General features: G+C 37.9%; 1 protein-coding gene across 4 annotated transcripts in view; it reads right to left on the reverse strand.

The window, feature by feature from the left end:
- The window catches only part of ESRRG (estrogen related receptor gamma), a 445,088-nt gene that overhangs the window by 52,779 nt on the left and 376,800 nt on the right, over positions 1-15,509 (reverse strand). For 3 of the 4 annotated variants that reach the window (XM_023534164.1, XM_023534163.1, XM_023534165.1), the window contains 2 exons: positions 8,201-8,311; positions 4,435-4,617 (listed from right to left, as the gene is read on the reverse strand). In XM_023534164.1, the coding sequence (XP_023389932.1) occupies positions 4,435-4,617; positions 8,201-8,311 (294 nt within the window). The remainder of the gene's footprint in view (positions 1-4,434; positions 4,618-8,200; positions 8,312-15,509) is intronic. The other variant, XM_011366118.2, reaches the window with a different exon arrangement.

Here is a 15,509-nt window from a genome sequence, read left to right on the forward strand (position 1 = left end):
CTACCTGAACCAGGCCCGGTGTCCTGCTCATCAAACCACAATCACGCACTTGCACACGTGGAAACATGCCTTGTGTTACAAATAGAAAGAACATCTTACAGTAATTATTTCTACCACATCTTTTTGTGCTGTTGTACATATCATAATCATTTAGTGGTGCTACCAGTTTCAGGTATGCGATGGACATTTTCAAAATGTAACTTCCAGAACTTTGGTTGAGGAATGAGAGAATCTTGAAAATTGGTCTCTACATAAAATGTATTAGAATGTATAATGTATCTTTAAGCAGTATCGTTAGCAATGAATGTTCAAAACATTCTTGGGTATTCTCCAACAAAATTTATGTCATAACATAGAAAAAGTTTATCCATGTCCTTTAGAGATTTTTGTCATTTCTAGAAAAGTCTAAATACTTCTGTTGAGAAAAAACATAAAAAGTTAACTTTAATGAGCAATGATTGGTACATTCTTCTAAACGTTTTTCCAAAAAATGTTTCAACGAAAATCGAAAATATTGACTTCTATACTTTAGATTTGTTTCTAACATGAATAACTATATGTAGACTGTTTTTATCAAATCATATTTTTGGTGTGTGTGTTTTTTATTTTTATTTGTTTGTTTCAAGCTTAATATTACCTGCCTTCACTTTGTATGAAGCAAAATTGTAGAATATTTTTTTCTGTTTGATGTTATTACAGTAGACATGATTTTTAAAATGTAACTAAGAGGCTCCAAACGTGAGCAGAGTTTCCCTTCTTTAGTAGCCAAGTGTTTAATGTGTCATGATAAAAATAAACAAGCCCGCCTGGAAACGTGCCATACTTGATAGAAAAAAGTTTTTTTCTAAAGTGCATTCATCCACTTAATTGTGCAAATACCTTCTATTCTTTTAAAGTAAACTGTCTGGGAGGTCCATAAATATATTTAAGCCACTTATATAGGTCAGCTAATATGGGTTACGCTTTTTAGAGCACCATCTAAGCACGGCCCGCCTTTTGCTAACAAAGTCACAGGACATAATAATATTTTAATCAACCACAAAGAACAATAGCAGATCTGACTGCTGGGCTGATAATCGTCTTATCACACCCTGTGAAACCTAGCTCTAACACTGGACAGACCCTCCCTTACTCCGCAGCCCATCCTGAGAAAGGCCAACAATGGAGAGAGATGAAGTGGAGTGTGCAGTACCTTCGTATCTACATAAAAGAGATTAGAGGCGACAGCGTTCCATTTTACAGCTCAATCATATTGTGTTAGCATGCGCTTATCCGAGCGCGGACGAAATTGAAAGAGAAATAAAAAAGAGTCAGGCAGATAGGAACCAGAAAAGCGAGGCATGAGCAATTTCCAAGGATATAAAAGGACGTTAATGGCAGGGCCCTGTCATTCTTAAAACGGGCTATTAGGGCACCATCATCTGTTCTTGTGCCCTTATGCTCCTTATGCTCCTCCAACGGAAGTCAAGCTTTTTCTAAAGCCCTTTTCTAAAGCCTTTTTTTTTTTTCCCTATAGATAAAGTATGGTCATGTTTCATAACAACACTTTTCCATTTATATCATTGATTAAGGGAAGTCAATTAATTCTATTTACCGATCAAGAAAGGCCCACTCCCTTTGTATTTTTCTTCAATATTTTCTTCCGTTGAGTTCTTCACTTTTTTCATACAGCAAAAGCAAGTATAAAAAAAGTTCATTCCCCGCAGGGCAGAAAGACTACTGATCTTACCTTAGATGTTAAACTTCATTTTAAAAAAAGTGTGTGTCTGTGTGTGTCTGAGAATAGGATAAAGACAGCAAAGGCTTAAAATTTAGGACATTAAAAAGTATGGTTTCACTAATGTTGCAAAACGAAGAGTTCTGAACTTAAGACTAAGACCGGCAGAAATTTCGGTTCTGATTTGGCCTTCATTCTAGCTATGACCACAGTCATCAGGGCTGGGTCCTGTTATCGAGAATGGGATTTCACTTTCATCAAGGCAGAAATGTGACTCTAATCTTTAGATCCTCTCTGTAGTCACACCCCACCCCACACTGCAGGGCGCTGTTGTGCCTGGCCCCCCTGAAGCCAGCCCTGTGATGGCAGAGTGCCCTTCCTCAAAACACCCAATAGCAGGCCTACTGTTAAAAAGGTAGGAAGAATTGCAGTTCATTCTTGTCTTGCTAATCCCTTTCTCAAAAGCCAAGATACTCCGAGCAATCATTTAACCTCGGGGTATCAGGAAAACCAGAGCTGTGAGTCATCCCTCCACAGTGACCTGTTCTGGTATTTTCTATGGAAAGAGAATAACATCAGACCCCACCAATTCTGAGCCTCAGCTTAAGACTGAACACATAATCGTACAGTAATTGTTTCCACCACTGGAGCTGCTGTTACTCATAGTTATTTAAAGTTACTGTCTTCACAAAAGTCACTGGAGCCCCTTTACAGTGACAAATTCCTTTGTAAGCTGATATTTCTACTTCCGTACACAACTGGACCCACAAATTTACCACCGACTCCTCTCTAGCAGAGAACGTTGGAAGGGGTTGTTGACTTTTATTGGTTCTTATTATGGAATGTCTGTAAGACATCAAAATATTGGCTTAACAAATTCCCTAATCCAGGGAGAACTTGGGCAGAATTCTCTGAAATAATGGATGGCTTGGAGTCACAGTGCCATAGCCTTTCATGCTGTTGTCACTAATAACAATATCACCATTATTATTTTGAAATAGTTCTTTGAAGAGCCATCAACCGGGACACTAAAATATCCTGATTTGACTCCAGGAAGCAATGCTGACCGTATGTTTTGAGCACACTGACCATGCTGGTGAACTCGTGAACATGTTTTTACCTCTCTCTGCCTCGATAATAATAACAGAAGCTTGATTTGAAACAATGGTTCTCAGCTGGGGACAGGAGGCATGTGTGTATGTATATAAAATGACAAAATATATAAACATAAATGACAATATGTATATTGACCATCTGAAAAAGTATCTGTGGATGCTTCAACAAATGTTTTGTTTCTTTTGGCTCTAAAACCTTTCATACCAAATAAGTTTATATGTATTGTTTGAGTAAATTCTGACTGTTTCCACTGTCACAATACCCAAATGTCTTGACATCTTTTAACATATCCCTTTGTTTTTTTTTGCTCTTTCTAAAAGTCATATAGATGTGGTTACAATCTAAATGCAATATCGACTATCCATATGATCAAATTCTCATCTTTTTTTTTTTTTTATATGCAGTAACCCTTGTGAAGGTATCTCCTGAAGAACGTACTCAAGCTCACCTATTTAACTAGTTTTGACTTAATTTGGGGTGCTTTATTAGCAAACAGTGTAAGACAAAGTAGCTGGTATAATACAGAGTGATGTTTAAATTAGTTTACAATTTGCTTGGCCTCATCTAGAACAGCACCGAACAAAGCCATTCAGAAATGTCAGCTGTGTTCCTAACCACTGTAACAAATTGTCACCGAACGCTGCACACCTAATGACTTCAAATTAGCTTCAGTGTGATACCGCCTGACAGTTCGTCACGACTGTTAGCAACATAGCTGGCGTATCATGACCAATAAATTGGTTTCAGTGTGGGCTGGGAAAGGGACTTCCATCAATTTGATTAAAGAAATTACTGTAGCATTCAAAGCATAAAGACAAACTAGTTTAAGGAGACAGAAATAAGTTAACTGTACCAGAAAAACATCGGTCATCATTCAAAAACTTGTTTAGAAACTATTTGAAGATCAAAATTCAAACAAACAAAAAAAAATCACAATTCCAATAGACTAGTAAAATTCTCAAACCTTGTGATCAGCCATATGTTTGATATTATAGGATCAGTTAAGAAAGAAAAGTAACAGGATATTTTAAAATACTGCTTTTAAGTTACCATCTGAGAAAATATCATGTCAATTTAACAGTTCTTTTCATCATTTCTGTATAAATTCATTGTAAATATCTAATTGTAACCAAAGCAAACTTGTGAATATGAATGCAGTTCAGTATAAATAACCACCACGAACAACAAAATGAGTGATTTTTAAAAGAAAAAAGGTACATTAGACTACTGCTGACAAAGACATTTTTTAACGTGAAAAGAAAAAGTAGGAGTATTTCCTTAGGGTAAAGCTCAGAATTTTAAAAGAGACAAAGAAATGTTTTTAAAACTTATACTCTCTTTACTGGCACTAAATAGTACCTTCGCATATGAAAAAATAATTAACAAGAGTTCAAGGTGGAACCGATATAAAAAAGGTTTATGATTCTATGAGGATCAGCAGATCCCTAAATTAAGTATGATAAAAACACATGTCAAGGTTAAAAAAAATCCGAATGAGAAAATTTTGAATTTGCTTAATTTACATATACAACCTAGGGAATTCATTGCAACCTTTTTATTTTCATTTTGCTTTTTTTTTTTTTTCTTTTCAGAAAATGTACCTGGAATATGCTTCGCCCATCCAATGATAACCACCAACTCCCGGTCAGCCAAGTCACACAGTGTAGTGAGGGCTTTGATGTCACTGTCGGGGACAGTAGGGTCAGGCATGGCATAGATCTTCTCCGGCTCGGCCACCAACAAATGTGAAACAATCTTGTTATCTGCAGGATCAGACCAGAGCACTACGAGATCACCAGTGGCATCATCCTTCTTTTACAAACCTTAAAGTATGCTGTGTTTCGAGAAGTAATCCTAATCGCCTACAATAAACCCGACATATTCTACTCATGGTTCAATATGTGTGTATTAAACAGTGTTCAGGGAAACAGCAAGATGAGCTGCTGCAGCCATAACACAATGCATTCCTTTCTTCTTCTTTCCTCTACCTGCCTCCGCTGGAATGAAGATTCTGCCCTAGAATGAGATTCTTTTTAGCAAACAGATAAGAGAAGTTAGATGCTTTCTGGGTTCGCGCTTTGATTCTTAAGTGGGATTTGGGGAAGCAGATTAAACACCATACAACAGCTTTAAAGTAAAAATCTACAGTTAACCATGGAAATCTAGAAGATCACGTGGAAGGCAAAGAACTTCTAATGCCCATAGTCATAATGGGCATGAAAGTCATTAATTATCTTAATTCCTTTAAAGAACAGCAAAGGTCACAGCCCTTCTGCCTGGGTGAATTACTGACTGTATGACGCTATCTCTGTGGGATGCGTTAAGTAGGAATGTCTTCCCTTTCTCCCCCTCCCCACACCCCAGCCGATCTTCCCAACGTAGCACTTATCGGTGTCCAGAAAAATGCTCCCACTTAAATGTTACGGCATTTTCTCTTCGGAGTGTCTAATTCTTTAATCCTCTATTTTCATCTGTTGTCTTTAGTTCGTTCTCTGGTTCAGATTTATCTGCCTGAAATTTGTGATATATGTTTTTAAAATCCTTCATAAAATAAATGCTAGAGACAAATGGAAAGCATCACATCAAATGTGTTTTATTGCTCAGGGGCATGTGAGCGTTTATGGGAGGGGTTGTAAAACCTTGCTAACGGAATGATTTTTCTTGGCCCTATTTTCAATTTTTTTGTGAGTAGCTTTAGATTTTATATTTTCAACTGAGGAGATAGAAGTGGGTAAGAATAAACATGAATATTTCAATGTTCTATGTACTATTACTCTAGAAAACTAGGGCATTAAATGGGATTTTTGTGAGTAGAGCCAAAGTTGCCTCTATGTTTACTAGACAATGTTCCTTTTGCTATGTTTTTAACTTTTTAAACCAAAATGAAAGACTTCCTATACCTTAGAATTGAAAAACATAGAATTCTTTTCATTTCTTTTAACAAAATAATAAGGAGACTTATCTAACCTATAATTAGCAAATTTTTTTCTGACATATTTTTAAATTTTATTATTATGGCTACCAGAGGAAATATATTTATTGCAAATTATCAACAGATAACCATTTATAGGCAGTAATATCCAATTATCATCAAACTGAAAATGCAGATTTGGGAGGAAATATTCCCAAATACCATATTTTCTAGAAAAAAAATAGAGATTCTTTTTTTTTTTTTTTTAATTTGCAGGGTCTGCAAAGAATAACACTTGCTTCTTGTATATGCTATAGAAACACCACCCTGTGTTTTTAGTTCCGCTTGAAAAAGTTTCAACTTTCACTGCTCTGACAATGCAACAAAACCTGTCAGCAACCAAAAGATAGATTCTCAGAATTAGAAGAAAATGCAATAAGGGCACAAAAAAATGTAACCAAAGGAAACCCTGATTCTAGTTCTTTCAGTACAGAAAAAAAAAAAATGGTACCTGTTTTACCCAAGTCAATAGATATTTGAATTGAGGTCAAAGAAATTTGGTTGAAGCTTAGACTCTCCCATTATGCAGGACATAGCCGGCAGCACTGTTTCTAAGTAAATCTTATTTAATGTTTCCCTAATTAGAATCAATAGAACCCAATTTTCATCCTTGGGCTTCTGTGGTACACAGCCCGTCAGGGTCCAGAAACCTCCCCTAGCCACTGTGTCCGCAAAGCCCACGCACGGTCTCTTGACACTTATCTGACAGGATCTGAAAATTAAGTTTTATAAATGTTTGTTACAAAAACACACTAATTGGATGGACTCAGGAAAATTAACACAGAAGCCTTGAGATAATGAGTAATGATTTATTAGGAGACCTCTTTTATCTCAGACAAATGAAGCTCACTGAAATTGCTGTAATCTTCTTAAAGGTACTTGACAAGCCACTTCCCAATTTCTCAGGTTTACGCAGAAAACTGTAGATGTTTCCCTATCGTGTGGACTTACAAATGGGCTGGTGCTCATTTTTCTCTCAGCAGAGGAAATTATCAATGGTTTTAGTCAATGTTTACATTAAATGAATGAGAAATGGGCAGTTTGCGTATTGCCGAATCCAGGAATACTAAACCTCTAATAAAATTAAGCATTAGTGTTTATTGCATTTTATTGTATTATCAGAAAGTTTTTTATTATAATGTGCAAAATCTGCTTAATGCAGTCCTAGATTGTATTTGCAGAACGCCAAACAGCTTATGCAGGCTGAGAAGATGCCAGATTGGACAATTGAAGGTATAATCAACATAATGTTTTTTGGAAAGGCAAAAGGAAACTATGCCATATGTTCACTTAAGCTTTAATTTTATGTAAAACTGGTTGTTTTTCCTTTGACATAGCTAAAATGTCCTTTCGTTTACAGTTCAGGCTCTGTTTTATTTATTTAACCGATCCCCATATGCTCGCATGTACGATGCACAGCAGCGCCCCCTCCTGGAGAATCTGAATTATAAGCGAACGCTTTTTCTCTTCCCTTGACAGTAGAGTGAAAATCACCCGCATCTTTTCTAGAACTGCTGCAGATGCAGTATCCTCTAGTGAGTGCTGCGTGTGTCTTCTGACACAAGTGTGAGAACTGCTCCCACCAGGGCACTGCTCAGCATGTAACACGCACTCTCTGCATAAACATCCTAAAATGCTAGCTCTGTTGCACTGCAGCTCTGAACTGATTTTCCAGAAAATGGGATACAGTTATTGCCTCAATCTATATTCCAGCTCTTTTTTAGTTAACGACAAGGAGAACAGGGCTTGCATTTTAGCAACGTACCCATCATCCTTTCAGACTGCAACCTGGCATTATAAAACCACGGGCCCTTCAAAAACAATCCATAATGCCCATAAGGGCATCTGTGATGGAACCATCAACCTATGCTTGTTATTAGTAAGGCCCATTCCTGTTTTAATCTATTGCTAGCTAGTGTGTTAACTTTCTATCGCTCCAAATTAATGAGGCTCCTAATGTATCTTCATTGGGAGGTTGAGCAGTCAAACTCATTTAGTTAGTGAAAACGACAAAACTCACTTTCTTGTGAAATCTGAAACTAACAGCTCCAGTGAACTAATGATCACAGTCTGATCTATTTTATGTACCTCTGAAAATAAAGATAACCAGTAAATGTAAATCTTGCACTAGAGAAGCGATGCCTTCATATGCATATGCTTCGACAAAATGACTAGGTGAACACAGGGAGGGGTAAGAATACCATGGGGGGGGGGAATTATAATTAGCTGCATTGCTGTTGATCCTCAAGGGCGATCCTTGAGAATAGAGCCACGGTCCCCTTGGCAAAGACAGACCTCCTTGGAGTGGGTGGGGAGTGGGCATTCCCAACTAATCTACAAACAGCCAACTGGGAGGCTTTCTGTGCTGGGACGCCAGACACGTCTGCTGTACTTACATGGCTTTTTGGCTGGCTGAACCAGCTGGGGGTTCAGGTATGGGCTGTTCTCCGCATCTATTCTGCGCTTGTACTTCTGCCGACCTCCACGTACTCTGTCAAGACGCACCCCTGTGAGCAGAGACAGACACCGGCTTACTGTTGAGGTAGTTATCTCTGAGACCAATCAGATACACAGAGAGTATCACCCGTGGGTGCCGGGGAGACAAGACAGAATGCACAATGGTCCAGGAATATTAGAGGAATGTAGAAAAGAGAGGTTGGAAACCCAATGCGACAGAGGATAACAAACCGGGATGACATTTTCTGCAAGGCCATCCAAGTCACATTCACCCGCCGAAGAAAAGGCATGTTTTCATGTGAATTAACACAGAGAAACTGTTTCTCATATAAAAGATAATGTAGTTTCTCAAATTAAAGACAATGACAATTTGTATCCTCTTTATCAATCACTCCTGAAAGCTCAGTGTGTAGGATCGAGTAGACCAGCTGACCAGCTATCGAACCCTCTCCGGTCTCCCCGGGACTCAGTATGGACCTGTGGAGTGGCACTGCATTGAAAGCACTTACGTGCCATGAAAAGCTGGAATTAGACTACGCAAGATGCGATGCAAAGACTGCCCCGTCTTAGCATGTCGACACGTCTCAGGAGGAGAATGGTATTTACATTTGGCACACATTTGTATTTTCCTTCAAACGACAGAAAACTGGGAGCAGGTGTGGACCGAACGCAGGATAGAAAGAGGGGTTTCCTTCCTAAAAATAATTCAGAAGGCGAAGGTGCCAGAGAAGGGGCATGTTAGTAGGGCAGAGCTGAAGGGTGAAGCGAGGAGGACACACGCAGACTGGCTTTCGTAAGACTTTCTCCCCAAGCATGATGGGCTGGGTCAAGATTCAGGGAGTTTGTGCTGGCAGTGGATTTAAAAGACTAAGGAAAGAGGCAAAAGAGAAAGAAAGAGATTAAACATCAAGCAATGTTTCACTGATATGGGGGGTAGGGTGGGAAAGAGCTTGTGAATAACCCGGTTTTCAGTCTGTAACTGCAAAGTTTAGAAAAGGACCGCAGACATGTTTAGCAAATAAAAAGAAGATACTTGGGAGCGAGAACCAGATGAGAGCCTCTTTTTATGGTATTAGGTTGCATCGTAATTGATAAAACAGTATAACATTATCCATTAATAAATTCAACCAAGTAATTCATTGTACATATTTTGGCATTTCTCAAACTGTTTAGAAAATAGATTTGGTTTAACAGCATTGTCAGTATTATTATTTTACTGAAGGGGCTCTCAGAGCCTTTCATATGCAAATGACCTCTGAAAAACTCTCAGAGGGAGATACAGCCTATGCAATGCTTTGCAAAACAATTTAACCAAGGATCCCATTTTTGGAATATTTATCAGTATCATGTGCAACGTGTGAGTTGTGGGTTATCTGAGTTATATAAAACAGTTTGGGAAAAGCTGATATATCTCTATGTGAATCCTGGAGGTAAATATGCTCTCAAATATTAAAGATTATTATTTATCCATGAAATAAAGAAAAATATAATTTTTCATATTATCTTAATAACGCCACTTTAAGAGTTGATTATTTTTTAGTGAAACATGCAAGCATATACTTGGTCTAGATAAAGCCTAAAATGTCATAGTGAAACATCACAGCAGAGTTGAAATAAAATCAGGAGAAAACTTTGAGAGCTATTAAATAGTTTTAAACAAACAAATATCAAAAAACAAAGAAATTAGGTGCGGTGTTCAAATACTCACTGAAAATGATACTGCATGGGTGTCACAAAGAAGCTATATGCAATAATACAATAAATTATTCCTAAGTAGTATACAAAAATATGTTTTTATAAAATAAAGCATAATTTACAAGTCAGAATAGTTGAGTTTTTTTTCTGACTCTTTTGCTAACGAGCTCTATAAACTTTGGTGAGTTCTTTAACTTAATTGCTTTTCCAAATATAACACAGATATAAAGATAATATCCTCCCCAATGTTCTGCTGTAATAATTTAATATTAATATAGTATAATAATATATTTGGGCGTTGTACAAATACACTATTAAGATAGTCTATGAACCTTAAAATTCCAAGAAAAATAAGGAAGTTGTCACCATAACATAATTTTGTTGAAATATTGCTATATTATCTTATTTAAACATATTTTGCATCATGATCATTTATTGAAAATCTAGTCTACCTGCCTCAGTTCTGTAGGTAAACAGATTGAGGTATGATGGTGTAGTAAGGCCAATTAAAAACACAAGCCAAATAATGATACTATCTGATACCTAAGTGACACACAGAAATATTTGGTATCCCATTCTATTTACCGTTCATCCCTGCACTAATAATATTATTTAGCTATGTGATTATTTTAGGATACAGAAAGTAATCTAAATTCTATGAAAAAGAAGGATGCTTTCCCTGAATTTAGCTATAAGCAACAACACAAAGTTGAGCAGAGAATTGGTAATTATCTCTTTAACCTCATACGTTTCAAAATCTCCAACTAACGATTTTAGCAGAAATAAAGAAAAACAACAGTATTTATGATCAGGACCTGGGAAATCCAGATTTGCTGTAAACAAACATCAATCTAATCCAAATATTTCCACCGAAGTTGACCAAGCCTGCGTCTTTACATTCTCACGATCCTAAATACAAACAATTTGTTTGGACTTCATTTGTAAGCCAGTTTTGAAAAAGTTTAAAAATAAGAATGCTCCCAGGAAAGAAGATGCCCGCAATGTCCAATGTTTGACAGGATTTGAAGTTAATTAAGGCAACTGGATTTTCTACCCATGTGGAGACTGCCATTATCTTTTTTTTTTTAATAAAAGATTTTAATAGTTGGCACTACCTAACAAGTAGAACATTTCACATTGCTTCTGCTTTCAAACACTGCATGTGCCGACATTGCCACAAGGGAATTACAAATCTTATACATTGTCAGAATTACAAAATTGAGAAAGCAAGAATAAGGCAAGGAGGGAAAAAAAAATACGCTGTGAGGCAAATAAACGCCAAAAAAGTAAAACAGTTCAGCACGAGGTCTTCCTAGGTCAGCTAATTTTAAGTCTACATTTTATGCCCAAATGCAAATTTTTATATTATACAGTCCAAAGTCAAAAGTATTTTTCACATTTTTAATAGCACAAAGTCAGAGGCAGTTCATAGGATAATAAAAGATCTTCCCTTTGGAGAATTATACAAGGATACTCTAGCCTACTTTCCTAAATTTAAAGACATGCCTTTTATAATGTCCCCAAAGGCTGACTAAAAACATTAATTACATAGACTCCTGGAATACTTAAAAAAGAGGCAAAATAGTCGCATTAAAGTAAAAATATTTTTCAAAAAGATAATTAATTTCATGGCCACTAAATCAATAGTTATATTAAATAAATGTTATTCAACATGGCTGGTAATTGGAGTATCAGGAGCAGACCAGAAAAGCAAGACATTGGAAGCAATAGGTGACGGGGGTGGGCACTTTCTTGTCCACTCTGGTCTTCCTGATACTGCAGCTCCCTTTACTATGTAAGGACGCCTCACTTCTGTAGTACCTAACAGCGTCCTTGACTTCTCCTGAGATTTCTGCGAGGGACCATCAGAAACAGAGGATGGAGATATTTCCATGGAGGAGCTCCAGAAAAAGCAGCAAAGGAACCACAGCGGGAATTTTAGTAGCAACCTCGGATGGGGTTTCTCCTCGGGGACAATGTCTTGATGGAGGGTCCCAGTTTAACCCAGAGTAATTGCACATATCCTTAGGCTCCTGGGTGAGGGGATGGGTGACAGTTATTTGTATATTCACATGTATACTCCAGGGAGCATCTAACTGTATTAAATTCTTGAGGATCACATGAGAAAATAAAACACAGCAACTCCTAGAAGCTTCTCTGACTACTGTCCCCTCTCAAAGTAGCCAGTGATGATGTTGTCAAACATGGCGTCATGACATAGTTCCTTTCTCTGTGCTTCCCCAGTCTTTGCCTCCTCATACCTGCGTCTCCCTACCGAGCACCGTCTTCATTGTTAACTGAATGACTCTGCGTGAAGGGTCTGGGAATAAACCAAAACAGGAGCCCGTTCCTAGCAGTCACTGGTTATCGAGAGATTATTATGTTCCAGGCAATGGGTGGTTGTCCATATATTAACACAGTTAATCCTTACAGCAATCCTAATGAGGCGGGAGTGATTACTACCCCATTTTACAAATGAGAAAACTGGAAACAGCAAGAGGCTGGGCCAGGAGTGGGAGTTGGGGACAAAAGCTGCAGAACCCACACTCGAAGCACCAAGTCCATACTGCTTCTCTGCTGTTCGACTCTACGTTGGGGAAAGAGTATTTGGTACACACGCCAAAAGCAGAAACACCAGCAGATAAAACCCGATTGCTGTGGTAAAAAAAAAAAAAAACACCCTCATCACGATTGAGGGTGCATGTAAAGAGAGAGGCAGAATGATGAACTAGCCAGAGGAAATGATCACTTTTATTCCACTGAAAGGCGAGTCATGTCGCATCTATCACCCTGTCAGGTGACTTCACTTAGAAAAGTTTATAGCTATAAGACTGTGGGCAAACCGAAAGTGACGAAGAGATTCAGTCACTCCGCTTTTCCACTGAGGCAGGGACCCAGAGATATTAACTTCCTCGCTCCTTGTTTATCCTTGAAATGTTACTACGATTTCGACAAGGCCTGTCTTGCCTGGGTCACAGAGGCAGGGGGACAGATATCCTGCCCTGTGGTTACATTTACTCCTCCTGGAAGATTATGACAATTAGGAAACTCTGAAATTGCTAGATTGTATGTGGAAACACTACAAGAACTGCTGAACTAATAGGGAAAAAATTCACACGGGGAGAGAAAATGCATATCCATTAGGCAAACTTTTTTTTTTTTTTTTAACTAAGTCCTCAGTCACTAAAAGAGATAAAAGCCATGACTCACATTAAAGCTTCCTTGCTCTACAGATGAATTAACAATTAGCAAGGGGAAGTCTTTCTTTTTGGTCTCCTGAGAGCTATCTGGACTATTAAACATTGAGGCTTGCATAGGAAATTACAAAGGTTTTCCTCCGTTTCAGATTCAAGTCGCATCCAAAACACATTTGCAGATTTCTGTGCACAGGACATAACCCCAAAGAAGTTCCTCCTTCTGTTGTTCAAGGTGTGATTCACTGCTCTTGGCTGGTTCATAGGAATACATGTTAAATTTATAATCTGGATTGGAGGCAAAATCAAAACAAAAAAAAAAAATTGAAATAATCACAGACAAAATATTTTGTAGGAGGAATATTATTCTGTCGGGGGCAAAGTTGCTTCATCCTAATCTATGACACGTACAAGTACAAATTAGGTCATCTGCAACAGGTGACAAGTTTTAATTGAATGTCTTCCATCTTCAATTCTTACAAAAGGTGAATGGAAATAAATGAGTCTGGCCAGACGGCCCTGAGCCCTACAATACCCAATATCTCATTATTTTTAAACAGCTATCTATAAACGGATACTGACAAGCCCTGAACCTTTTATTTCTGCTCAAGATGAGGTGGCTGCAAATGGAAAAAAAAAAAAAAAAAAAAAAGAGAAAGAAAAAGGGGCACATCCAGAACGTTACATTAAAGATGCAATACCTACCCTCATCACTTCCCCCACGTAATTAAAGGAAATCTCCTATTCAAAAGGCACTATTTCTTACTTTGCTTGATGTCAGAGAGAGAGAGCGCGCTCGCGAGCGAGCACGCTTGGCCGGCATTTGCTAAGCACAGATTACCTTAAAAAAAAAAAAAAAAAGACATCCTCCCTTTCTTTCTTTTTACCTGTTAAAAATTTCATGAACTATCAGAAGAGAGATTGCCGTGACTTATGCCTATCTAAACTCTATTTTCTCTTGTTACTATTAATACTGGAGACTGTTCCCTTCATCCTTTCTGAAATTGCCTCCTCGCGTGAATGAAGTTAGGAATTAGTGGGTACAGACGTGAAGTGTGGCTGCGCACCAACGTCGGGGAAAGTGATTCTACTAATTCACAATTAAATGTGACAGTGGCAGCAATAAGTTTAACACAATAATACAGTGATAACAGTGCACAGCACCCCATGGGGATGCTCTGTGTAAACAAAAGCACAGATATTATTTATGCAAAATTCAATGCCCTGTAAAAATGAATTAAATATGAAATCAACCAAGCTGGTTTACAAGTTTGCCAGGCTCAGAGCCATCGTCACTCTGTTCCATTCAAGGGAGAGGAAGATAGTAAAGTCTATGGCCAAAAAAAGCTGATGGGGATTTTAAAGAGAATATGGATATAAAAAGGAACCAGGTGACAGAGAAAGGTGGCAGTACATCTGGAGGTCATTTGGTTCAACACATGTGACTCTAGATCACATGGAGAACATAGGCAGAGCCCTATGAAGCTCAAAAGAGAAGCTCAGGGCGATTTGAATAGGGGAAAACTTTAAGTCCTGGCTAACTTGTTGGTAACTTACCAAAGATAATAGAAATGTATTACCAGACTCGGGCAGGAATTCGGAGGGCCAATTATAAGACATCAAAGTGATGCATGATGTTTAATGTCTTTCTGGTGATTATGATTTGACAAAGTTGAGATTTAAAATAAAGTAAATCTATCACCAAGAACATAAGATGCGTGTCCAGGTCACGTGAAAAGAGAATTATATCTCGCACATAAAATATGTAGGGAAAAATCAGTCTAATGTAGATTACACAGTTTAATGTAGATTAAATGTTAATATAATATTAATGTGTACATGTCCGAATCTCATACCAGTAAGAACTTCTCTTGGGACACTGTGACACTTACTTCTTATTTTTATGACACCAGCAGCTGTAAGTTTGATACAATAACAGTAATAACAGTGCACGACACTCTGTGGGGAGGCTCTGTGTAAATAAAAGCACAAATATTATCTATGTCAAGTTCAATACCCTGTAAAAATTAATTAAATATGAAAATAAACAAGCTGGTTTTCAGGCTGCCAGGATGACAATCACAGATACTTTGTTTCATTCCAAGGAGGAGACAGAGTCCAGCAGCAACACTGTTAAATCTTTAACGGAGTAAATAAGAACTACTATGGACTGTGTTGAAAGCTAATCCCCAAAGTGATGGCAGTTGAAGGTGGGGCCTCTGGGGTTTGATTAGGTCATGAAGGTGCAGCCCTCATGATGAGACTAGCAGAGACCCCAAAAATCTCCCCACGGGAGGACAAGCGAGAAGAAAGCTGTCTAAGAACCAGGAAGCCCTCGCTGAACACTGAATCCGCCCGC

Source organism: Pteropus vampyrus, unplaced genomic scaffold, assembly GCF_000151845.1.
Source record: "Pteropus vampyrus isolate Shadow unplaced genomic scaffold, Pvam_2.0 Scaffold121, whole genome shotgun sequence".
NCBI lineage: Eukaryota > Metazoa > Chordata > Mammalia > Chiroptera > Pteropodidae > Pteropus > Pteropus vampyrus.